Consider the following 18,288-nt stretch of genomic DNA (forward strand, 5'->3'; position numbering starts at 1 on the left):
CATGATCACAGGACACACTGAGAACACACATGGCATTCATTTAGTGCATCTTCAACGTACTTATTTATTTACAGTCATTAAAGCTGCTGCATTGTTTTTACATACAAGTCTGTGCATGGACTTTGTTTTCAATCCGCTTATAAATTGTTTAATTTAACCAAATAAACCTCCATCCAGTGACTGTGGAGGAATACCCGCCCCAGGTCTAGAATTATCCAGATTTCGTCTGTACCATTATACAAGTTTTCCATAATAAAAGCACAGCAAAGTATAAAAGTGCAGTGAAAGAATGGTGAAACACATGTAAGTATTCTAAAGTACAGAGAGGTATGATAATAAAACATGTCAAACCATGGTAAACTATGGTATATGCATAGCAGAATCAAGGGAAAGTTTTAAAATGACAACATTAATCTTTGCTAAGGGCACCCATATGAGCCAGGGGGGTATATTGTAGCCCTTAAGCGAAGCAAGTCTCCACAACAACACATAGGAGGATGTGATTAAGAATGCTATGCCCTTGTTTTTTTTTTTTTTTTTTTTTAAAAAAAGGAATACAGTAATATAAAACGCAGGAAACAACTTAGTTCCAGGTAGAACGAGTAAATGATTTGTTTCTCAGAGAACAGCGTTCAGTTTGCCCTTCCGTTCTCCTTTCTTAGCAGGCTAGTGTGCTACCCTCTACACACAGGGAAGGAGTTCTGGAGCCCCTATATACTACTCAGCACTCTGTCCCATCTAAGCACTCACTCACTCCCACGCATGGGTGTAACTAGCTATGTGGACACCAAGGTCAAGACTTTTTTTTTTTTTTTTTTTTTCCAATGCTGTAAAAATTACAAAAGATTCAACCCCCTCTTAATTTTCCAGCACCAATCCCACCAACCCCCTGGGGTCAGACTGGAAAGGCTCTTTGAGGAGAGCCCAGGGCAGTGTGGCTTTATGGAGTCCCTGTCCTCCTGCAGGGGACAGACAGCCATGTCCAGATCCACATGCTCCGGGGAGGAGACAAAACCTTGCCCTGGAGATGCTGAAGAAGCATGCATGCCTTGGAGCACTGCTTCTCCAACGTTCGACACAGCCAGCGTTTCACCAACCTTCAACACAGAGCCAGCATTTCACCAACCTGACCCAGAGACAGTGTTTCACGAACCTGACCCAGAGCCAGCGTTTCACCAACCTGACCCAGAGCCAGTGTTTCACCAACCTTCAACACAGAGCCAGCGTTTCACCAACCTTCAACAGAGCCAGCGTTTCACCAACCTTCAACAGAGCCAGTGTTTCACCAACCTTCAACACAGAGCCAGCGTTTCACCAACCTGACCCAGAGGCAGTGTTTCACCAACCTTCAACACAGACAGCGTTTCACCAACCTTCAACACAGAGCCAGCGTTTCACCAACCTGACCCAGAGCCAGTGTTTCACCAACCTTCAACAGAGCCAGCGTTTCACCAACCTGACCCAGAGCCAGTGTTTCACCAACCTTCAACACAGAGCCAGTGTTTCACCAACCTTCAACAGAGACAGTGTTTCACCAACCTGACCCAGAGCCAGTGTTTCACCAACCTTCAACACAGAGCCAGCGTTTCACCAACCTTCAACAGAGCCAGCGTTTCACCAACCTTCAACACAGAGCCAGCGTTTCACCAACCTTCAACACAGAGCCAGCGTTTCACCAACCTGACTCAGAGCCAGTGTTTCACCAACCTGACCCAGAGCCAGCGTTTCACCAACCTGACTCAGAGCCAGTGTTTCACCAACCTGACCCAGAGCCAGTGTTTCACCAACCTGACTCAGAGCCAGCGTTTCACCAACCTGACCCAGAGCCAGCGTTTCACCAACCTGCAACACAGAGCCAGCGTTTCACCAACCTTCAACAAGAGCCAGCGTTTCACCAACCTTCAACAAAGCCAGCGTTTCACCAACCTTCAACATAGACCCAGTGCGTCTCTAACCTTTGACAGAGCCCACCCTTCATTACACACAGGCTCCCTATGTGTGAAGTAACTATGCGCACTACAATTGGTGTGTTTTTGTTTTTTTTTAGAGCTTATTTTGATTGTTGTTAAAGAAACAAAAACAAATGTTCATATTTGTGTAATATAAACTCATGAATAAAAAGAAAGCAGAGCTATACTTTTGAAAAATGTACCCCCTCCAACAATGTGAATGTTACATTCATTGAAGACTTCAACTTTAGGGTAAAGTCTGCAAATGGCTTTGATTTTACTGAGGCTCTCATATTGGGAAACATTTTCTAACAGATACAAGTGATAGAAACATTTTACAGTAGACACGGGTGGGTCTATAAGGTGGGAAACTGGACACCCGAAATGTTGAAAAACATATTTTAGTGGAGTCAAAACTTTTAGTTTAATGGTTAACAGCCTTTCATTGTCGCAGCTTGATGGCATTATTTCAAAGCAAGTCTAATATACCCAACACTGAAACTGTAAAATTAATTTACTGTGATCAGTCCCAATGTGGCACATTTCCAGTAATATCAAATCTACCACTGACACCAAAGCAACAAATCCAGACATTTCTCCAGGGACCTCCACTCAGAATGTGACAGTGAGCAGGGCTTAGCAGACTATAACCATCAATCCCCAATCATTCTGTCATCTTTAGAGTGAAGCTAAACCCCAAAGCCAAAGCCAAATCTCACATCCACAGTATCAGTTCCTGCTTTTCAATTCCAATTTAAGATCAATTCATAATTCAAACTCCTTCAAAAGGAATTGGAATTGATATTTAAGAAACAGAATTTCAGTGACTGTTCAACTGCTTTCAATTGAAGTAATGTGTTGACACTGTTGTGAGAAGCTCATTTTAACCAAATGCTGCAGATTGCAATTTTGATCAGTGATGTGCTGGAATTGATTGAAAGGGAATGGGAAATGGATATGGAATGGACTCTAACCCTGGTCCAAAATGAATGTAAAAAATACATATTAAAAAAATACAGATAAGAAATAAATTCATACCAAACAGACAAACACACTGACTTAATTTTCATTCCTTGTTTGTCTTTTTTAGAATTTTTTTTATTATTATTTGCTAACAGCGCCTTGTCTATTCCTTCGGATTTTTAACAGATCTGCTTTTTCATTTCCATCAGTAAAGCAGAGATCCCCCCATGGGACTGCAAGAACAGGGATACAAAACAAACTAAAGAAACAATGACAGTTATTCCCAAATCATTCATGAGGAGACGCACTGGTGGGCAGCGGGTCTGCTCCTTACTCCTCTCTGCTCTGGATTCTCAAAGTGACAGGATTCCTATTCAAATAAAAAAAAAGGAAAAGTCCAAAGCCAACAACCAGGGTCCTTTTTATTCTTCTTTCTCCTTCCCTTAAATTCTTCTTCTCTTCATGGAGCGCAGATGTGCAAAAAGCAATGTGGTGTTTTTTTTTTTTCTTCCTTGTTTCTTATACCTGCCCTCCCCTCCCCTCCTCTCCTCTCCTCTCAGTACATTTTCTGCCGGCTGGGCAGCACTGCCTCTTTCAGGAATGAGAATATGACCAGTATTCCAGAGCGCTTGCCTCTCTTTCCTTTGGTGAAGTAGTTTGACACCACGTCATCTGCAAGGTGTTGGGGAGAAAAAGTGTAAGCAGATTAATGTAGAAATAAACAAGTACCTCAGTAAAGCAACTTCAGAAATAGAGCTGAATTGAGGAGTGTCCTGAAAAAAAATTGATAACCAATCATTTCTTCCTATTTTATGTTTGTGGGTTATTTTGTATTGCAGAATTAAATAAGGTGCATCTGAAACTGTGAGAAAGCTTTCCCAGAACATCCCTCAATTCAAAACACATCATAATCATTATCACAATAGTCACAAGTATCTCAGTGACTTGCTTACAATATAATTCACATCTTTGACCAAAAAAAACTATTCTGCACTTTTTCAGGTAGCTTCAACATTTCGGCTTTGCCTGTCAAGTGTTTGAAAGTTTGGAAATGTACACTGGCAAGGTGTGTCAACACACACACACACACTGCCACCCCCAGACACATGAACAGGGTTCCATTGCTCTTACCCCCGTGCTGCACTGTGGAAGGAAGCACATTCTCCCCGGCTGACAGCGACACGAAGAAAGAGAAGGGTATTACCCACAGGCAGATCGTGAAGTACGCCAGGACCTGAAACAGCACAAGAGCACAATTTAAAAACAGCACCAACTCTACACTCTGCTTGGATACCGTACATTATATTAAATGTGTGGGTCTGGGGTGAGTTTCACACAGCAGTTCTAGGCAGCAGTCTGATAAATCCAATTCACTTCCATAAAATAAATAAGAAAAAGAAATAACATTTATCTGTTAATCACTGCAGAGTGGATTTCTACTAAACGTTATCACCATCTTAAAAATATTGTTTTTTGAAACAGGTAGAAAAAAATCACTTGTTAGCAGCCTGCTAAGTGCTGTAAGAATGAATGCAGTTCCAGAAGCGAGAGGGGATTGTAAGAATGAATGCAGTTCCAGAAGCGAGAGGGGATTGCGAGAGGGGATTGTATGAATGAATGCAGTTCCAGAAGCGAGAGGGGATTGTATGAATGAATGCAGTTCCAGAAGCGAGAGGGGACTGTATGAATGAATGCAGTTCCAGAAGCGAGAGGGGACTGTATGAATGAATGCAGTTCCAGAAGCGAGAGGGGACTGTATGAATGAATGCAGTTCCAGAAGCGAGAGGGGACTGTATGAATGAATGCAGTTCCAGAAGCGAGAGGGGACTGTATGAATGAATGCAGTTCCAGAAGCGAGAGGGGACTGTATGAATGAATGCAGTTCCAGAAGCGAGAGGGGACTGTATGAATGAATGCAGTTCCAGAAGCGAGAGGGGACTGTATGAATGAATGCAGTTCCAGAAGCGAGAGGGGATTGTATGAATGAATGCAGTTCCAGAAGCGAGAGGGGACTGTATGAATGAATGCAGTTCCAGAAGCGAGAGGGGACTGTATGAATGAATGCAGTTCCAGAAGCGAGAGGGGATTGTATGAATGAATGCAGTTCCAGAAGTGAGAGGGGACTGTAAGAATGAATGCAGTTCCAGAAGTGAGAGGGGACTGTAAGAATTAATGCAGTTCCAGAAGCGAGAGGGGATTGTAAGAATGGAACGTTGGGAGCATACTGTATTACTACAATATTAATGCAAGACAGTTTGACGGGCAGATAAAGTAACTGTACAGAGAGCTTCCTTACCTCAGAGAAAGGGTAGTATTCCTCTGCGAAGAACTGGAATGTCATATAGTGATTGACAACGACCAGCACTGTGAGTGAGAGACACACACACACATTACAATACCATATAAGCGATGGTCCTAATGGGCTACTTGTAACATGCAGAATGAGATCAACATTTACAGACAGACTATTTTGTTAAGAGACACTCACCGCAGGATAGTATGAAGTTGGGCGAGGTGAGCAAGATGTAGGGGAAGGTCTGCAGCAGGCCAAAGTAGACAAGGTTTGTGAAGAGCCCCACACCGATCATCACTGCTGGGAATCCCTCGAACAGGTAGAGCCCGACCAGCACCGCCGTGGAGAACTGCAGCACAGCAAGTCAGAACCTTCATTAACAAACAGCAGTCCCTGTATAATACTGCTGCAGTACACTGTCATTAGGGCTGCATGCTTATTTCACAGTCTACAAAGAGTTTCATTCAAGATATTCCACAATTAAACATAATGGGGGGCATGTATCAAGATCGACCACCGCAGCGCTAAATTGGCAGAGTTTAAAGTAGCGCTCTGCCGCGGAACAAATCTGACCCCATCCCAAATGTATTAACTGGTCCAAAATTATATCACGGACAAATTAGTTCATGTGCTGGGATTCAAATGAATAATTTATTAGTAACTGAATCCCAGCACAGCAGTATCTATAGATGCACGTTTCACTCACTCGGGGTAGGGTGCTCCGTGAGTGCAGAACGGGTGTGGAGAAGGAGAAAACAAAAAAAGAAAGTAAATAATTGATTTGACTCACCGTGTTTGTCTGTCTATTCATTCACTTTTTGTTTTGTGTTAGTCCATTTTGTTTGTCTGTTTTGGCCAACGCGCCGTTTTCTGTTTAAACTTTTTATTTTGCATTAAACGCACTGAGCGCCGCAGCGTCTCGGCTTCACCTGCCAGTACTGCCTGTCTCTGTGTACTCCTTTCTGGCCTGACGTCATCCTACAGCCCACCTGTTCATACGCAGACAGTACTGGCAGTGAAACTGAGACACTGCAGCAAAAACTGTGACTTGGTATAATTTAATTAAAACACAATTTATAATACATTTAAAGTGACATATTAGCTACAGTGGGGTCACCACTAGATTAAAGTCCTTCTAAGGCTCTGAGGTTCAGAGTCTGTCCTCCTTTCATGAGACTTACCCATATACCGTCACCAACTGGAGGGGAATGACAGATGTAAAGCAACTTTTAATTGGATAATTTATTACACGTACCATATTCTTTAGATTCATTAGTTCTCATTTCATTTTCAGTGATCTGATTGGCCAAATTAGTGCGCATAGTATTAGAATCACAACACATACTAAAGTCAAATGAGAATGTGTACTAAATATTTGAAAGGCGTACTAAATAACGTGTTTTTTGACATAGTTTGCTTCTAAATGTTTTTTAAACCTCATTCCGTTTAGAAAAACGTCTTCGATCACACATGTGCCAGCAGAGGAAGTTGAATTGATCACAACAAGCGATCATATACCGTATATGCAAAAAAAAAAAAAAAAAAAAAAAAAAAAAAAAACACACACTGGGGAAAAACCAGCACTCTACTACAGCAGGCAGTTCTCAGAAATCCTGCTACGATGTCAACACAAAATGTTCTGCCTGTAAGTGGAAACAGTGGTCAAACATGATGGACTGAATGGGCTAACACTGCGTCTAAAACACAGAGTAACTAAGAGGAGGCACACAGACATAGAGAACAGTTCAGAATTCCTACAAACTGATTTCTTGTAGAAAAATCGGCGTGCTGACTGAGCGACCTTTATCCGGGTGCTTTTTGCTGCATATGATTCATTATATCTTCATATTTTTCCGGAAAACATGCTACAGTGCCCTCCAGATTTATTCACACCCGCGATTCAATGTTACAAAAAGTTGGTTTTAGCAATAACAAAAAGGGTACTTTCTTTTTTTTGGATAAATCCACGCAAACATGAAACACTGTCAGACTCTTGTTCTATAGCGCAAAAAACATTTGTATCCACAGTTATTGAATTTTAATAATTAGGGCTGTGAATAATTTTGAACCTTCAGTTTTTTAAATAACATGAAAATATGCTAGATAAATATATTTTTATGAAGTCCAATACTGAATGTCTGAAAATACTAATGTTTTCATTCACTTATGCAACCAATACTGAATGTACACTTATTTTGCCAAAACCCATTCTAGTCTATGACGGGTGTGAATAGTACTGGAGGCAGCTGTATTTTTTGTTTTGTTTCAAAGAACAGAAATGTTTTAAAGCTAGTAAAATGAAAGGTCGCTATATTCGTTTTCCATACAAGTCTTAAAACAGAGGACGTGTTTCTTATTTTTTTTGACAATTATTTGTGCTTTTCTTTGATGTGTATGCAAAAAAAAATGAGGTCTTTCAAAAGTCCACAAAACAAAATTCAATGTACACGTACTGCAAAACGTATCGGTCTCCCTAAAATACATTACTCTGAATTTTGACCTTTGACAATTTTTTGGTCCCAGAATGCATATAAAATGACCCAATCTTAATGAATTGTTAGCAATTTACTTTAGACATTTTAAATAATGATTGGTGAGAAAATGGGGGGGGAAGAGCAGTCTCAACTTTTCAAAACTATACATTAAAAACAACAGTCCTACAGTAGGAGGGCCTGGTTTCAATGTGTCCAAACTCAGGGCTGTATTACTGCAACTGCATGCTTAAACTGAGGGATAGCAGCTACTACATCCATTCATTACAGACTCCACTGCTTCCTTTATAGTTTCCTTTCCTTTGAGCTGCATTCTGTTTCTAACTAAATGGGGAGCCCTGCAGAGCTGGTTTCTGAGTTTCAGTTTGACTGAAACCATTCACAAGGATAAAGGAACCAGTCACAATACTACAAATGTTTATAGGAGGTAAAGCGATGGATATTAAAGCCTGTTATGCCCTGTTTCCACTGTCTCTCTCCAGGTACAGCTGAGCTGGCTGGTCTGGGTGAGGTGTGGCTGGAGGGTGTTTCCACTGTCTCTCTCCAGGTACAGCTGAGCTGGCTGGTCTGGGTGAGGTGTGGCTGGAGGGTGTTTCCACTGTCTCTCTCCAGGTACAGCTGAGCTGGCTGGTCTGGGTGAGGTGTGGCTGGAGGGTGTTTCCACTGTCTCTCTCCAGGTACAGCTGAGCTGGCTGGTCTGGGTGAGGTGTGGCTGGAGGGTGTTTCCACTGTCTCTCTCCAGGTACAGCTGAGCTGGCTGGTCTGGGTGAGGTGTGGCTGGAGGGTGTTTCCACTGTCTGTCTCCAGGTACAGCTGAGCTGGCTGGTCTGGGTGAGGTGTGGCTGGAGGGTGTTTCCACTGTCTCTCTCCAGGTACAGCTGAGCTGGCTGGTCTGGGTGAGTTGTCGCTGGAGGGTGTTTCCACTGTCTCTCTCCAGGTACAGCTGAACTGACTGGCCAGCTAGCTATACCTGGGGAGAGACTGTGGAAACACCCTCCAGCCACACCTCACCCAGACCGGCATTATATTTAAAGGAAGCATTATAGTTAAAGTGTCTCTGGTTCTGGTAACTTACCCATATCATGTACTTGATGATTCTGCTGGTTGCTACAGTGTATTCCTCTATTAGCTCTGCCAGGTAGTACAGACCTGCCGCTGTGAAAGAGGAGAGTAGTTATAACGGATCTCTGTGGTCGTTTAGGGCGTCCCACACTAAGGTCTGGCTGCAGGACTACAGCCAGTTTCTATCCCTTCATAAGCATTGCACACATGCCAGGCAAAAGCAATCTCACATTATTACCAGTTCATTCCAATGCAGTTAAAAGTAAAAACGTGTGTTTCACACTGTCACTGGTACTGTTTACAGGAAGTTTTATGTGAACATGTATAATATCTGAATATGTTCTATTATCAGGGAGCCCAGAAAAAGCTTTTAATCTCAGCATTCATTATTGTGCATAAGAACCCTATCAGGAGATGAGAAAGCCTGCCTAGGGTTTTGTTTATTGGTGGAATGCTTTATGTCTAAGTACATACAATTATATTGGGTGAAAGGAACCCTCTGTACACAGAATCAATAGACACAGTATATTAACTATTTCAAGTTTTTCAATCGCTTTGACTTGTAGATTTTTTGGCAGAAATTATTGTGGAAGTCTTATTAACATTATAATTTTAATAAAACAATGTATGACAACAATTAAAGGTCATGAGAGTTTGACATGTGAAATACACAGCGCGGCTGCTAATGTAAAGTTTGTTGAACATGATCATGAGCAAGCATTAATATTTGCCCTAATATAACAGGAACGAGTTAGTTATTTGCTGCATCGTTCAAGGATTATAATGATATTGTTTTTGCAATAAACCGCATTTTATGAGCATCTACGTATTTGCAACAACCTATTACGCAAAAGTGGAACCCTATAACGCATGGGCTAGTGCAGTTATTATTAAAACCGAACGACAGGGCTAAGGTCACAAAGTTACCGTATGAAAAATTACAAAAATATAAAATGCCTTAAACTGGAACTGAGAAAGAACTCATATCTATGATCCGTCTCTAATTGGTGCGTGAATTATTATAATAGATAATAATAATAATAATAATAATAATAATAATAATATATAATAAAAAAAAAAAAAATTCAAAGCTGTTGATTTTTTTAGTCATCCTCCCTGAAAAACGACACACACAGTAAGTTACAAATAATAACTATGGACTGATTGAAGGGCCAACACATTAACTGTATAAATCAATGGCAAATAGAAAAAAGCGTGCAATAGAGAAATGTAACATACAAGGTTATGGTTATTATTATTATCAACATCATCTCTGGGTCGGGAGAACAATCGGATTACGTGCTCACATTGGTGCGTGTGTACGTGGACAGGCTGCTAATTGATAACCCTTAGGGAAATGTCCTATAGGATCCCGTAGTGGTACTATAGGACATTATATGGGACTAAAAAGGTTTTAGAGAAATCCTATAGGATATTCTATAGGTCTTGATAAATTTACTATATGATTTTCTATAGGTAAGGGAAGTTTTACACGTGCAGAACAGTTAAATAGAAACGATACAATCCAGTCTAATTGCATTCTTTTTAAACCACATAAAAGATTCTGTCGTGCAAATATACTTTATTGTTTAAGCCCCAGAAGGATGCATCTACGACACATTTTACACATTCTAGTCTCCTTACATTTTTATTTACCGATTCCACTTGATTTGACCCAAAATAATAATAAATTCAAAAGATAGCTTTTATACTTGCAACACAAATGTCCACTCCCTTCCGCGCCACCGCACCTCGATTAGACCTTATACCCGTGCACTCACTCAAACTCGGCATTCATCACCAAGAACTACCGAGGCCGCACAGAAAACGAGCGGAGCGACAGTGGACAGATTGCACTTTGATTTTTCTCTTTTTAAAGAAATGTAATTGCAATCAACTCACCAATTGCTAATGTGACAAATGTGATTTGTATCACCAGGGACAGCCAACTGAGCAAATACATAAACCACATTTCTTATATAAAACTATTAAAAAAATTGTGTTAAAATATAATGAAATAGAACAACGTTCCTCCCACCCAGAACCGGAGGCAAGAGCGAAGACAATGCGCTGCAAAAGGTGGATTGAAATACTCCTTGAAAACGACGGCGACACCTGCAGGCTAGGATGTCGGTGTGGTCCAATAAATAAATACAAATCGTGGCTTCTGTAAGAGCCTCTCCAGTGCTCACTGAAGCAGTTCAGTGCTAATGCACCCTGCCACAGTCTCCAGCTCAAAGTGACAATGTGACCCGGCTATGCGCACTGACCACACCTTGACCCCGCTCCGCAGAGACACAGCAAGGCGGGGATGGGGAGACAGAGAGAAAGAGACTGTCCTGCTTCAGAAGAGGGGCTGAGGAGAGCAAGAGTGACAGAGAGTGCTGTTGTGAGAGGAAAGTGGGGGGCGGGAATGGGAACATGACACGATGAACACACCGAGTACGAGCAAGATGGGCCGTATGGCCTCCTCTCGTGTGTAAACTTTCTCAACACAGTAAGTCATCCCTTACACAAGTTTCCCAAAGTAAAATCATAGAAAAGTGTAAGAAGCACAATGAAAGCATGGTAAAGCATGCAAAGCCCAGAGAAGTATGGCAAAGCATATTGGTAAAACCTGGGTAAACTATGGGAAATGCAATGTGTAGACATGGGAAAAGCATGTGAAAACTGCAAAAGTACAGTGTAAACTTTTATAAGGGTATGATAAAGAGAGAAAGCATCAATGTTGTAAATCTCCCTCCCAACCAGAAGGGGCGCTGTGAAAGGATAGTGGTGCGCTGCCTCCTAGATGGACAACCTTGATGGTGGGTGGAAACCATCCACTATTGCAATCAGCTGCAATGGGACGGCCCTCTATTGGAGAAACCATGGTGATGGGTTGATTGCAGGGAGGAGCTTGTGGGCACAAAGGGGAAGCAGCTACGTCAGTACGCCGCCTTGCGCTGAGAACGTAACCTCCAGCCGTAGCGGTTTGTTTTCTTTTGTTATGTGCTGTTTTGTTTTGTGTTTTAGAGGAGGAGTAAGAAGCCAGGGGCTGCAGCCACGGAGCCAGCCCACATCACCAGAGCACTACCCTCACCTCACGACACCAGCGCCCCCATGTGGATTGAAGAGCACACTTTCGTGTCGTGTGGCTGAGGAGTGGGGATTATCAAATAACATTTGTTTTGTTTTTGGTCTGCACACCAGCCATGTTCCCCCGATACCATTGCTAGTAGAGGGGTGGTTCTTTTTGTTTACATTTAATAGACATGGATGTTTTTGGGAGAAATCACTGTCTGGTCTGTCAGTCTAGTCACCACACCTCTCACACCTGTCACAAAGGGATTCTACAAGTGTAGCAAGTTTTACAATATGAAGAGATAATATAATAGTCTGACAATGCCAGAGTGGGAGCACCCCTCGTTGGTGGTGTTTACCTGCACAAGTCATGACAGTTTCCTCATGACCTGTTTGCTGTACTTTTCAGGAAATGCGTTGCTATGCAGTTCTGATTTAGGAAAAAAAAAAAAAAAGTCAGCCGTAGCAATGCAGATTACTCAACTCAGCCACTGGGGGGGGAGGGGGGGGGGGGTGGGGTATTTACATGTCCGTGTCTGCTTACTAAGTATGAAAAGAATGACTCTGAATATTGTGAGAGTTTCATGCGCTGCCATGAAGAAAAAAACATTTAACAAGAGAAATGAATTCACGTGTTGTTGCGCACATTTGAATTACGCTGCGCATTAGCTACTTGTTTGTCTGGTTATCTTTCCAATACATACACACACGCACACATGCACACGCACACATGTGTTTGTGGAAATGTGACAGAGATCGAATGATTTTTGGTGTTAGATCTCCTTCCCGATCTGTGTGTGCTGAGTAAAGGGAACAGAGTACCATAGACTATAGACTATATGACCTGACAGTTCATTCCCAAGGTAAGGCGGAAATCGGCCCTCTAGAAAGGGGACTGAGCAATCATTGACCCAGGAGGTTAACTGTGTGGCATCCACGGATTGGAGGAGTGGGTGTGCTCGTTAACCAAGGGGTCATGGTTGACGGTATACAATATAAAGGGGACGTAGTGAGGTGATCTGTGCCTTTGTGAATGGTTAGAACAAATCTAAAAGGAGGCTGGTGAAAACGTGAGTGTTTTGTTTGTTTGTACTGTTCTGTCTAAAAACTGTTTGTTTATTGTGATTAGACAGCTAACACGATCCTGAGGTGTATAAAGAACTAGACTATTATTTTGGGACAAACCTGGGGGTGATAAATAAAGTAATACACACCGCTGTATTACTTAGCATCATTTATTGTTTACCGTTTGTTTTGCCGTCAAGCTCTGGAATTACAAATCATTAAACAACATTGTACCTGGATTATAATTGTCTGTCTGTTTACTGATCACCTGCACCTGCACACTGTTAACCACTTTGCCACACGTGGTGTCAGAACATGGGATGGATTATGCTTCACTTGCAGCGCTGGACAGCAGACGGGAGGTTGCGGAAAGACGGAGTGAGGAGCGGTACATGGCACTGATCGAGAGGATCAGGCTGGCGCTACCGTCCACGGTGCCAGCAGGACCTGTGATGACGGCCCCAGAGGCAAGGGCACAAAAGGTGGTGGTGGAGGACGACCCAAAGGCTTACCTGGTTGCTTTTGATCGGATTTCTACCACCACATCATAGCCCAAGAAGTTCTGAGCAATCCAGAACAGAACCCTGCCTGATCAGGGAGGCTCAGGCAGCCTACGAGGCCTTGATAGACACAGAAGCCGATCAGTAGGACCTAGTAAAGCAAGCCATTCTGCGCTGTTTGAACATCACGGGGGGAACGCACAGAGGAAACACACAGAGGACGGCTCCAGGAGTACAAGAGGTCCCCGGAAACACGCCCCAGGGTTGTTGCACAAAAATTGGGTGATCACATGGTGCACTGGCTCAACCCCGCCCAGAAAACAAGCCTACAGATGGGAGAGGCTATTGTGGTTGAGCAATTTTGCCATGTGGTCGGTGCCAATACACAAACGTGGATACAGCGCCACAACCGCGACATCCTAGAAAAGACAATGAAACTCGCTGAGGATTTTGAAGACTCCCTGGTTTCTACCCAGACCTACTCACCACTCCAGCACAAGAGAGCAGCCGAGTACCACCTCCTCTCTCCGCTCCACCATCACCGGGACTGGGTCCGAGACCTTCTTGACCACCAACCCCAATGGGAAACCATGCCACCACTCCATGGAGGCCAAGGTTGACCCCCAGCTGGGGTAGAGTTGCTGACCCTGCCCCTTTGCCATACTAGCAAAGGAACAGACATTTAACCTCTGCTCCCTCCTTCCCCCCTACCTGCTTTACATGCCAACAGCCGGGATACCAGGCCAAGTCATGCCCATCTGTGATGGAGTGTGACGTGATGATGTGCAATTGGGCATCAGAAGCAGGTAAGCGAGGGGAAAATGGTCAGGGGGGGTCTTGTATTGTTGATGTGGTTTTGAGAAATGTGAAAACCCACACATTAGTGGACATAGTGTGTGAGCAGACCTTAATTCGGACAGCTCTCTTGGGTGGTGTGTTTTGGCAGCCACAAGGTCAGGTGGCTATCTCCTGTATCCATGGAGACATGACAACATATCCCACGGGCAAAGCATACTTATCGGTAGGACTGATAAAATGTCACCTAGTAGTTGGGATGGCGGAAAGGCTACTACACCCACTAATTCTGGGCTGAGACTGGACAAACTATAAGGCAATTAATAGCAGTTGACCACATCTGTAAATGTGGCAGAAAAGAAAGGGAAACATCTTGTAATATTTTTCCCTTTCAAACTGAAATGTTTTCCTCCCTTTTTGTCCAAGAAAAAACAAATAAAGAGAGACCGATAAGAAAATGGGAGGTAGCATTAATGAGACAAGGCTGGGGTTCGGTGGGAGAATGCTCCAATGATAACAAACGCCAGTCAAAGGGGGTCAGGACGCAGTGTGACCGAGAGGGCGAGGTTACTGGGCCATCTAGGGCAGATGTTACTCTAGCCCCTCTCAATATACCGGACATGTGGCACTCAAGCGCAAATATAATTTGGGGCCAAAATAACAACCCCTCACTAGTGCACGCTTGGGGACAGGTCCGGTCTATTGAAGCTAAGTTCCTCCTGTTTTGTCGACCCGAGGTTATGAGGCTGGTGCATGATATCCCTTTTGCAGGCACCTCGGAGTTCACAAAACAAGGGAACAAATATTGGCTCGATATTATTGGGTAGGACTTCATACTGATGTGTCGAAATATGTAGCCATATGCCCAGACTGCCAGCGAGTAGCACCGGGTCGAGTGCGAGAGGGGTCGAGAGGGGTGGGAGGAGCACAAAGGCTTGTTCAAAAATGTAGTGCAGCATGTGCGCCTACTCAGAGATCGCCTGGATTTGGTTGGTCATTTGGCCCAGGAGAACCTCAAATTGGCTCAGCACCGGCAACAGCAGAATGCACGAATTCGAACCTTTCGACCTAGAGACAAGATAATGCTGCTGCTTCCCTCCTCAGAATCGAAACTATGTGCTAAATGGCAGGGGCAATAGGAAAGGTGAATTATGAAATTAGACAGCCTGATAGCCGTAATAACAGAGAAATTGATCACATACATTTATTAAAGCCCTGGCAGGCAAGGGAGGCTTTATTTATAGCCCCAGGCGAAGTAGAGGATGATTTAGGCTCGGGTCTAGAGACCTCTAACGCTAAAGACATTTCGACTGGGGAGCAGTTACTTCTTGATCAGCAATGAGAGCTGCGCATGTTAATTGAGAAGCTCAGTGATGTTTTTCTGACGTGCCGGTAGAACTAACCTTGTTGAATAGACCATTATTTCTCCCCCCGGGTGTTATGGTGTGAGAGAGACCTTACCGGATCCCAAAAAGTCAACAAAGTGATGTTAGAAATGAGGTATGGGCGATGCTCGTACTTGGAGTGATTGAGCCTTCCAGGAGCGAGTGGTGCAGTCCGATTGTAATAGTGGCCAAAAAAGATGACACCAACCGCTTCTGCTTTGATTTCTGCAAGATAAATGCTATTGCCAAGTTCGATGCCTACCCCATGCATCCGGTTGACGCGCTTCTCGATAGACTGGGAATGACTAGGTTTATCTCCACTCTGGACCTGACAAAGGGATACTGGCAGATCCCATTAACCCGCAGTTCTAGAGCTAAAAACACATTTTAAATGTGGTTATTTACAGCTCGACATGGCGAGAGCATTTGGCTAGGATCACAGCCATCCTTCAGTCTCTAAGGGCAGCCCGGCTGACAGCTAGCTTGCGAAAATGTGCATTTGCCAATACAGAGACGGAATATTTGGGATTTATAATGGTGAATGGAAGGGTGAAACCCGTTGTCACCAAGGTTCAGACTTTGGTGGACGCCGCAATCCCCAAAACCAGGGTTCAGGTGAGGTCTCTACTGGGGTTAGCCTGTTATTACTGAAGATTCATCCCCGAGTATGCCACAGTGGTCAATCCCTTAGTTGACCTCACCAAAAAAAGCGCACCAAATTCAATTAAGTGGTCAGCAGAATGTCAGGGGGTGTTTGATACCATTAAGCAGATACTCTGCCAGGATCCCACTCTCATCACTCCAGACTTCACTAAGAGATTCATCCTCCACACCGATGCGTCGGATGTTGGTTTGGGTGCAGTCTTGTCCCAAACGGTAGATGGAGTAGAACATCCCATCCTGTACCTCAGTGAAAAGATGCTCCCTCTGAAGTGCAACTACTCTGTGGTCGAAAAGGAGTGTTTGACCATTAACATGGATGTCAAGTTTCAAGGTTTACCCATGAAATTCACAGGTTTTTCACAATTTTGACTTTTGGCCGCAGAATGGATTCTCTGCTTGTGCATAAGTTTGCTATTGTTTGCGAGGCTGCAAAACCCTTTGTACATATTACAGCGGTAAATCCAATACAACTGTCCACGCGGATTATTTTATTTGGGGGGGGGGGTCTCCATGAAGAGGTGTACATTACCATTCTATATTCCTGTAGCTGCTATACAAACTCCCCCCCTTACTCCAAAGACAGAAGGAGAGGATATCAGACTGTCACTCTCTCGTTCATGCAGAAATTACCACAGAAATGGACAACAATGGGAATGTAATTATTAAAGTTGAAAAATATAATGTTCTTTATGATGCCAGTGTCAGTGGTTATAAAGATAATACAAAGCATTATGCCATATGGTAAGAAATAGCAGAACAATTAGAAATTGACAGTATGTCTATCTCTCTTTATTTCACCTTAATTTTAGTGACTGGGAGCGCCACACACTGGTTTCATATTTCTGTAAAATGACACTTCTTTATTTTAATAATGTTCACCAATAATAATAATGACATTCACACACAATACTGAGAAGATTTTATTAAAACTGAAAAATCAATAAAACTATATTATATTAAACAAATGTTCTCAGTATTTGCAAAGAAATGTGTAGATGTATTCTTTTTTAATGATTTACATGTTAAACCAGATCACATATAAACATTCACTGTTAAAGGTCATTTTTTTAGTGTGTGTTGTTTCCAGACTATTCCTTTGTTTTATTTATTGTATTTCTTCTCCACAAAGGGAGCAAAAGCAGACAGTTTCTTTTCATGACTGGCAGTTTGTTTTTTCTATGTGCTGAATTTGTTTCGTTTGCTTTCCTTAGCCTAGGTCAGTGGCGTCGCTGTCAGCCATGTGCAACAACCTGGATCCCCCAGCTGCACTTCATTGATATGCAGGTAACCATTTGCTGGCGCTTAGCTGCATGTTAATATACAGTCAACAGATATGCCTTGCATGTGTGTGCCTATCATTAGACTACCATTGGAGCTCATATTTCATAGGTATGCTTTGTTTATGGTGTTGGTTTTACTGAGGCATACAAAGACGTGTGTGTAGGTGAGGGTCCATCTGCTCTTCCAAATAAAATAACCTTTGTGTGTGGAACTCCTTTATTCTGCTTTGCCTTTATACTTGTGGGAAATTAATTAAAACATTCCAGGGGATCTCTCACCTCTATATAAAAACTAAAGAGTGGCGTAGTTGAGACTACAATTATTACCTGCCGTTGACTGTATTAGAGATGAAATAAGTGACTTAATCCAATATAGTTTTTGTCATGTTTTGGTAGCAGGGTGGGCTGTGCCATCCTTGCCTCACGCTGGCCCCCTTTTTAACAATGGAACTTTAAGACCTCAAATTGACCCAACATCAGAAAATCTGCTCTTTTTTGTCAGAGATATTTTGGTGCACTTGTTTAAATTGAATCCTGTTATATTAAAGTAGCCAATAATATCAGTCTTGAAATAGATGCCCCCCTTTTGACACAGAACATACTTAGTGCGCAGGAGTGCACTGAAATCATTCAAACTGGAAGCAACAGCAGGAACAACATCAAGTCAAAAAGGTTCGTTAACCGATTAAGTACCAAATACATTTCTTTGAAAAAATGAGAACACAAGCTGTATTTATGTAATTTGAAACATTACATTTAGACTTGATAAACACATACA

The 18,288-nt window shown here is 42.8% G+C and overlaps 1 protein-coding gene across 1 annotated transcript; it reads right to left on the reverse strand.

The window, feature by feature from the left end:
- Positions 1-520: 520 nt before the first annotated feature.
- On the reverse strand, positions 521-10,824 carry LOC121314013 (protein TEX261). The gene is made up of 6 exons (XM_041246816.1): positions 10,662-10,824; positions 8,773-8,852; positions 5,401-5,554; positions 5,209-5,276; positions 4,044-4,146; positions 521-3,584 (listed from the first exon to the last, which is right to left on the reverse strand). Exons 1-6 carry the CDS (start codon positions 10,729-10,731, stop codon positions 3,469-3,471), a joined length of 591 nt encoding a protein of 196 aa, XP_041102750.1. The 5' UTR covers positions 10,732-10,824; the 3' UTR covers positions 521-3,468.
- Between the last annotated feature and the right edge of the window lie 7,464 nt (positions 10,825-18,288).

The sequence above is a fragment of the Polyodon spathula genome, chromosome 1 (genome assembly GCF_017654505.1).
Source record: "Polyodon spathula isolate WHYD16114869_AA chromosome 1, ASM1765450v1, whole genome shotgun sequence".
Taxonomy (NCBI): Eukaryota; Metazoa; Chordata; class Actinopteri; order Acipenseriformes; family Polyodontidae; genus Polyodon; species Polyodon spathula.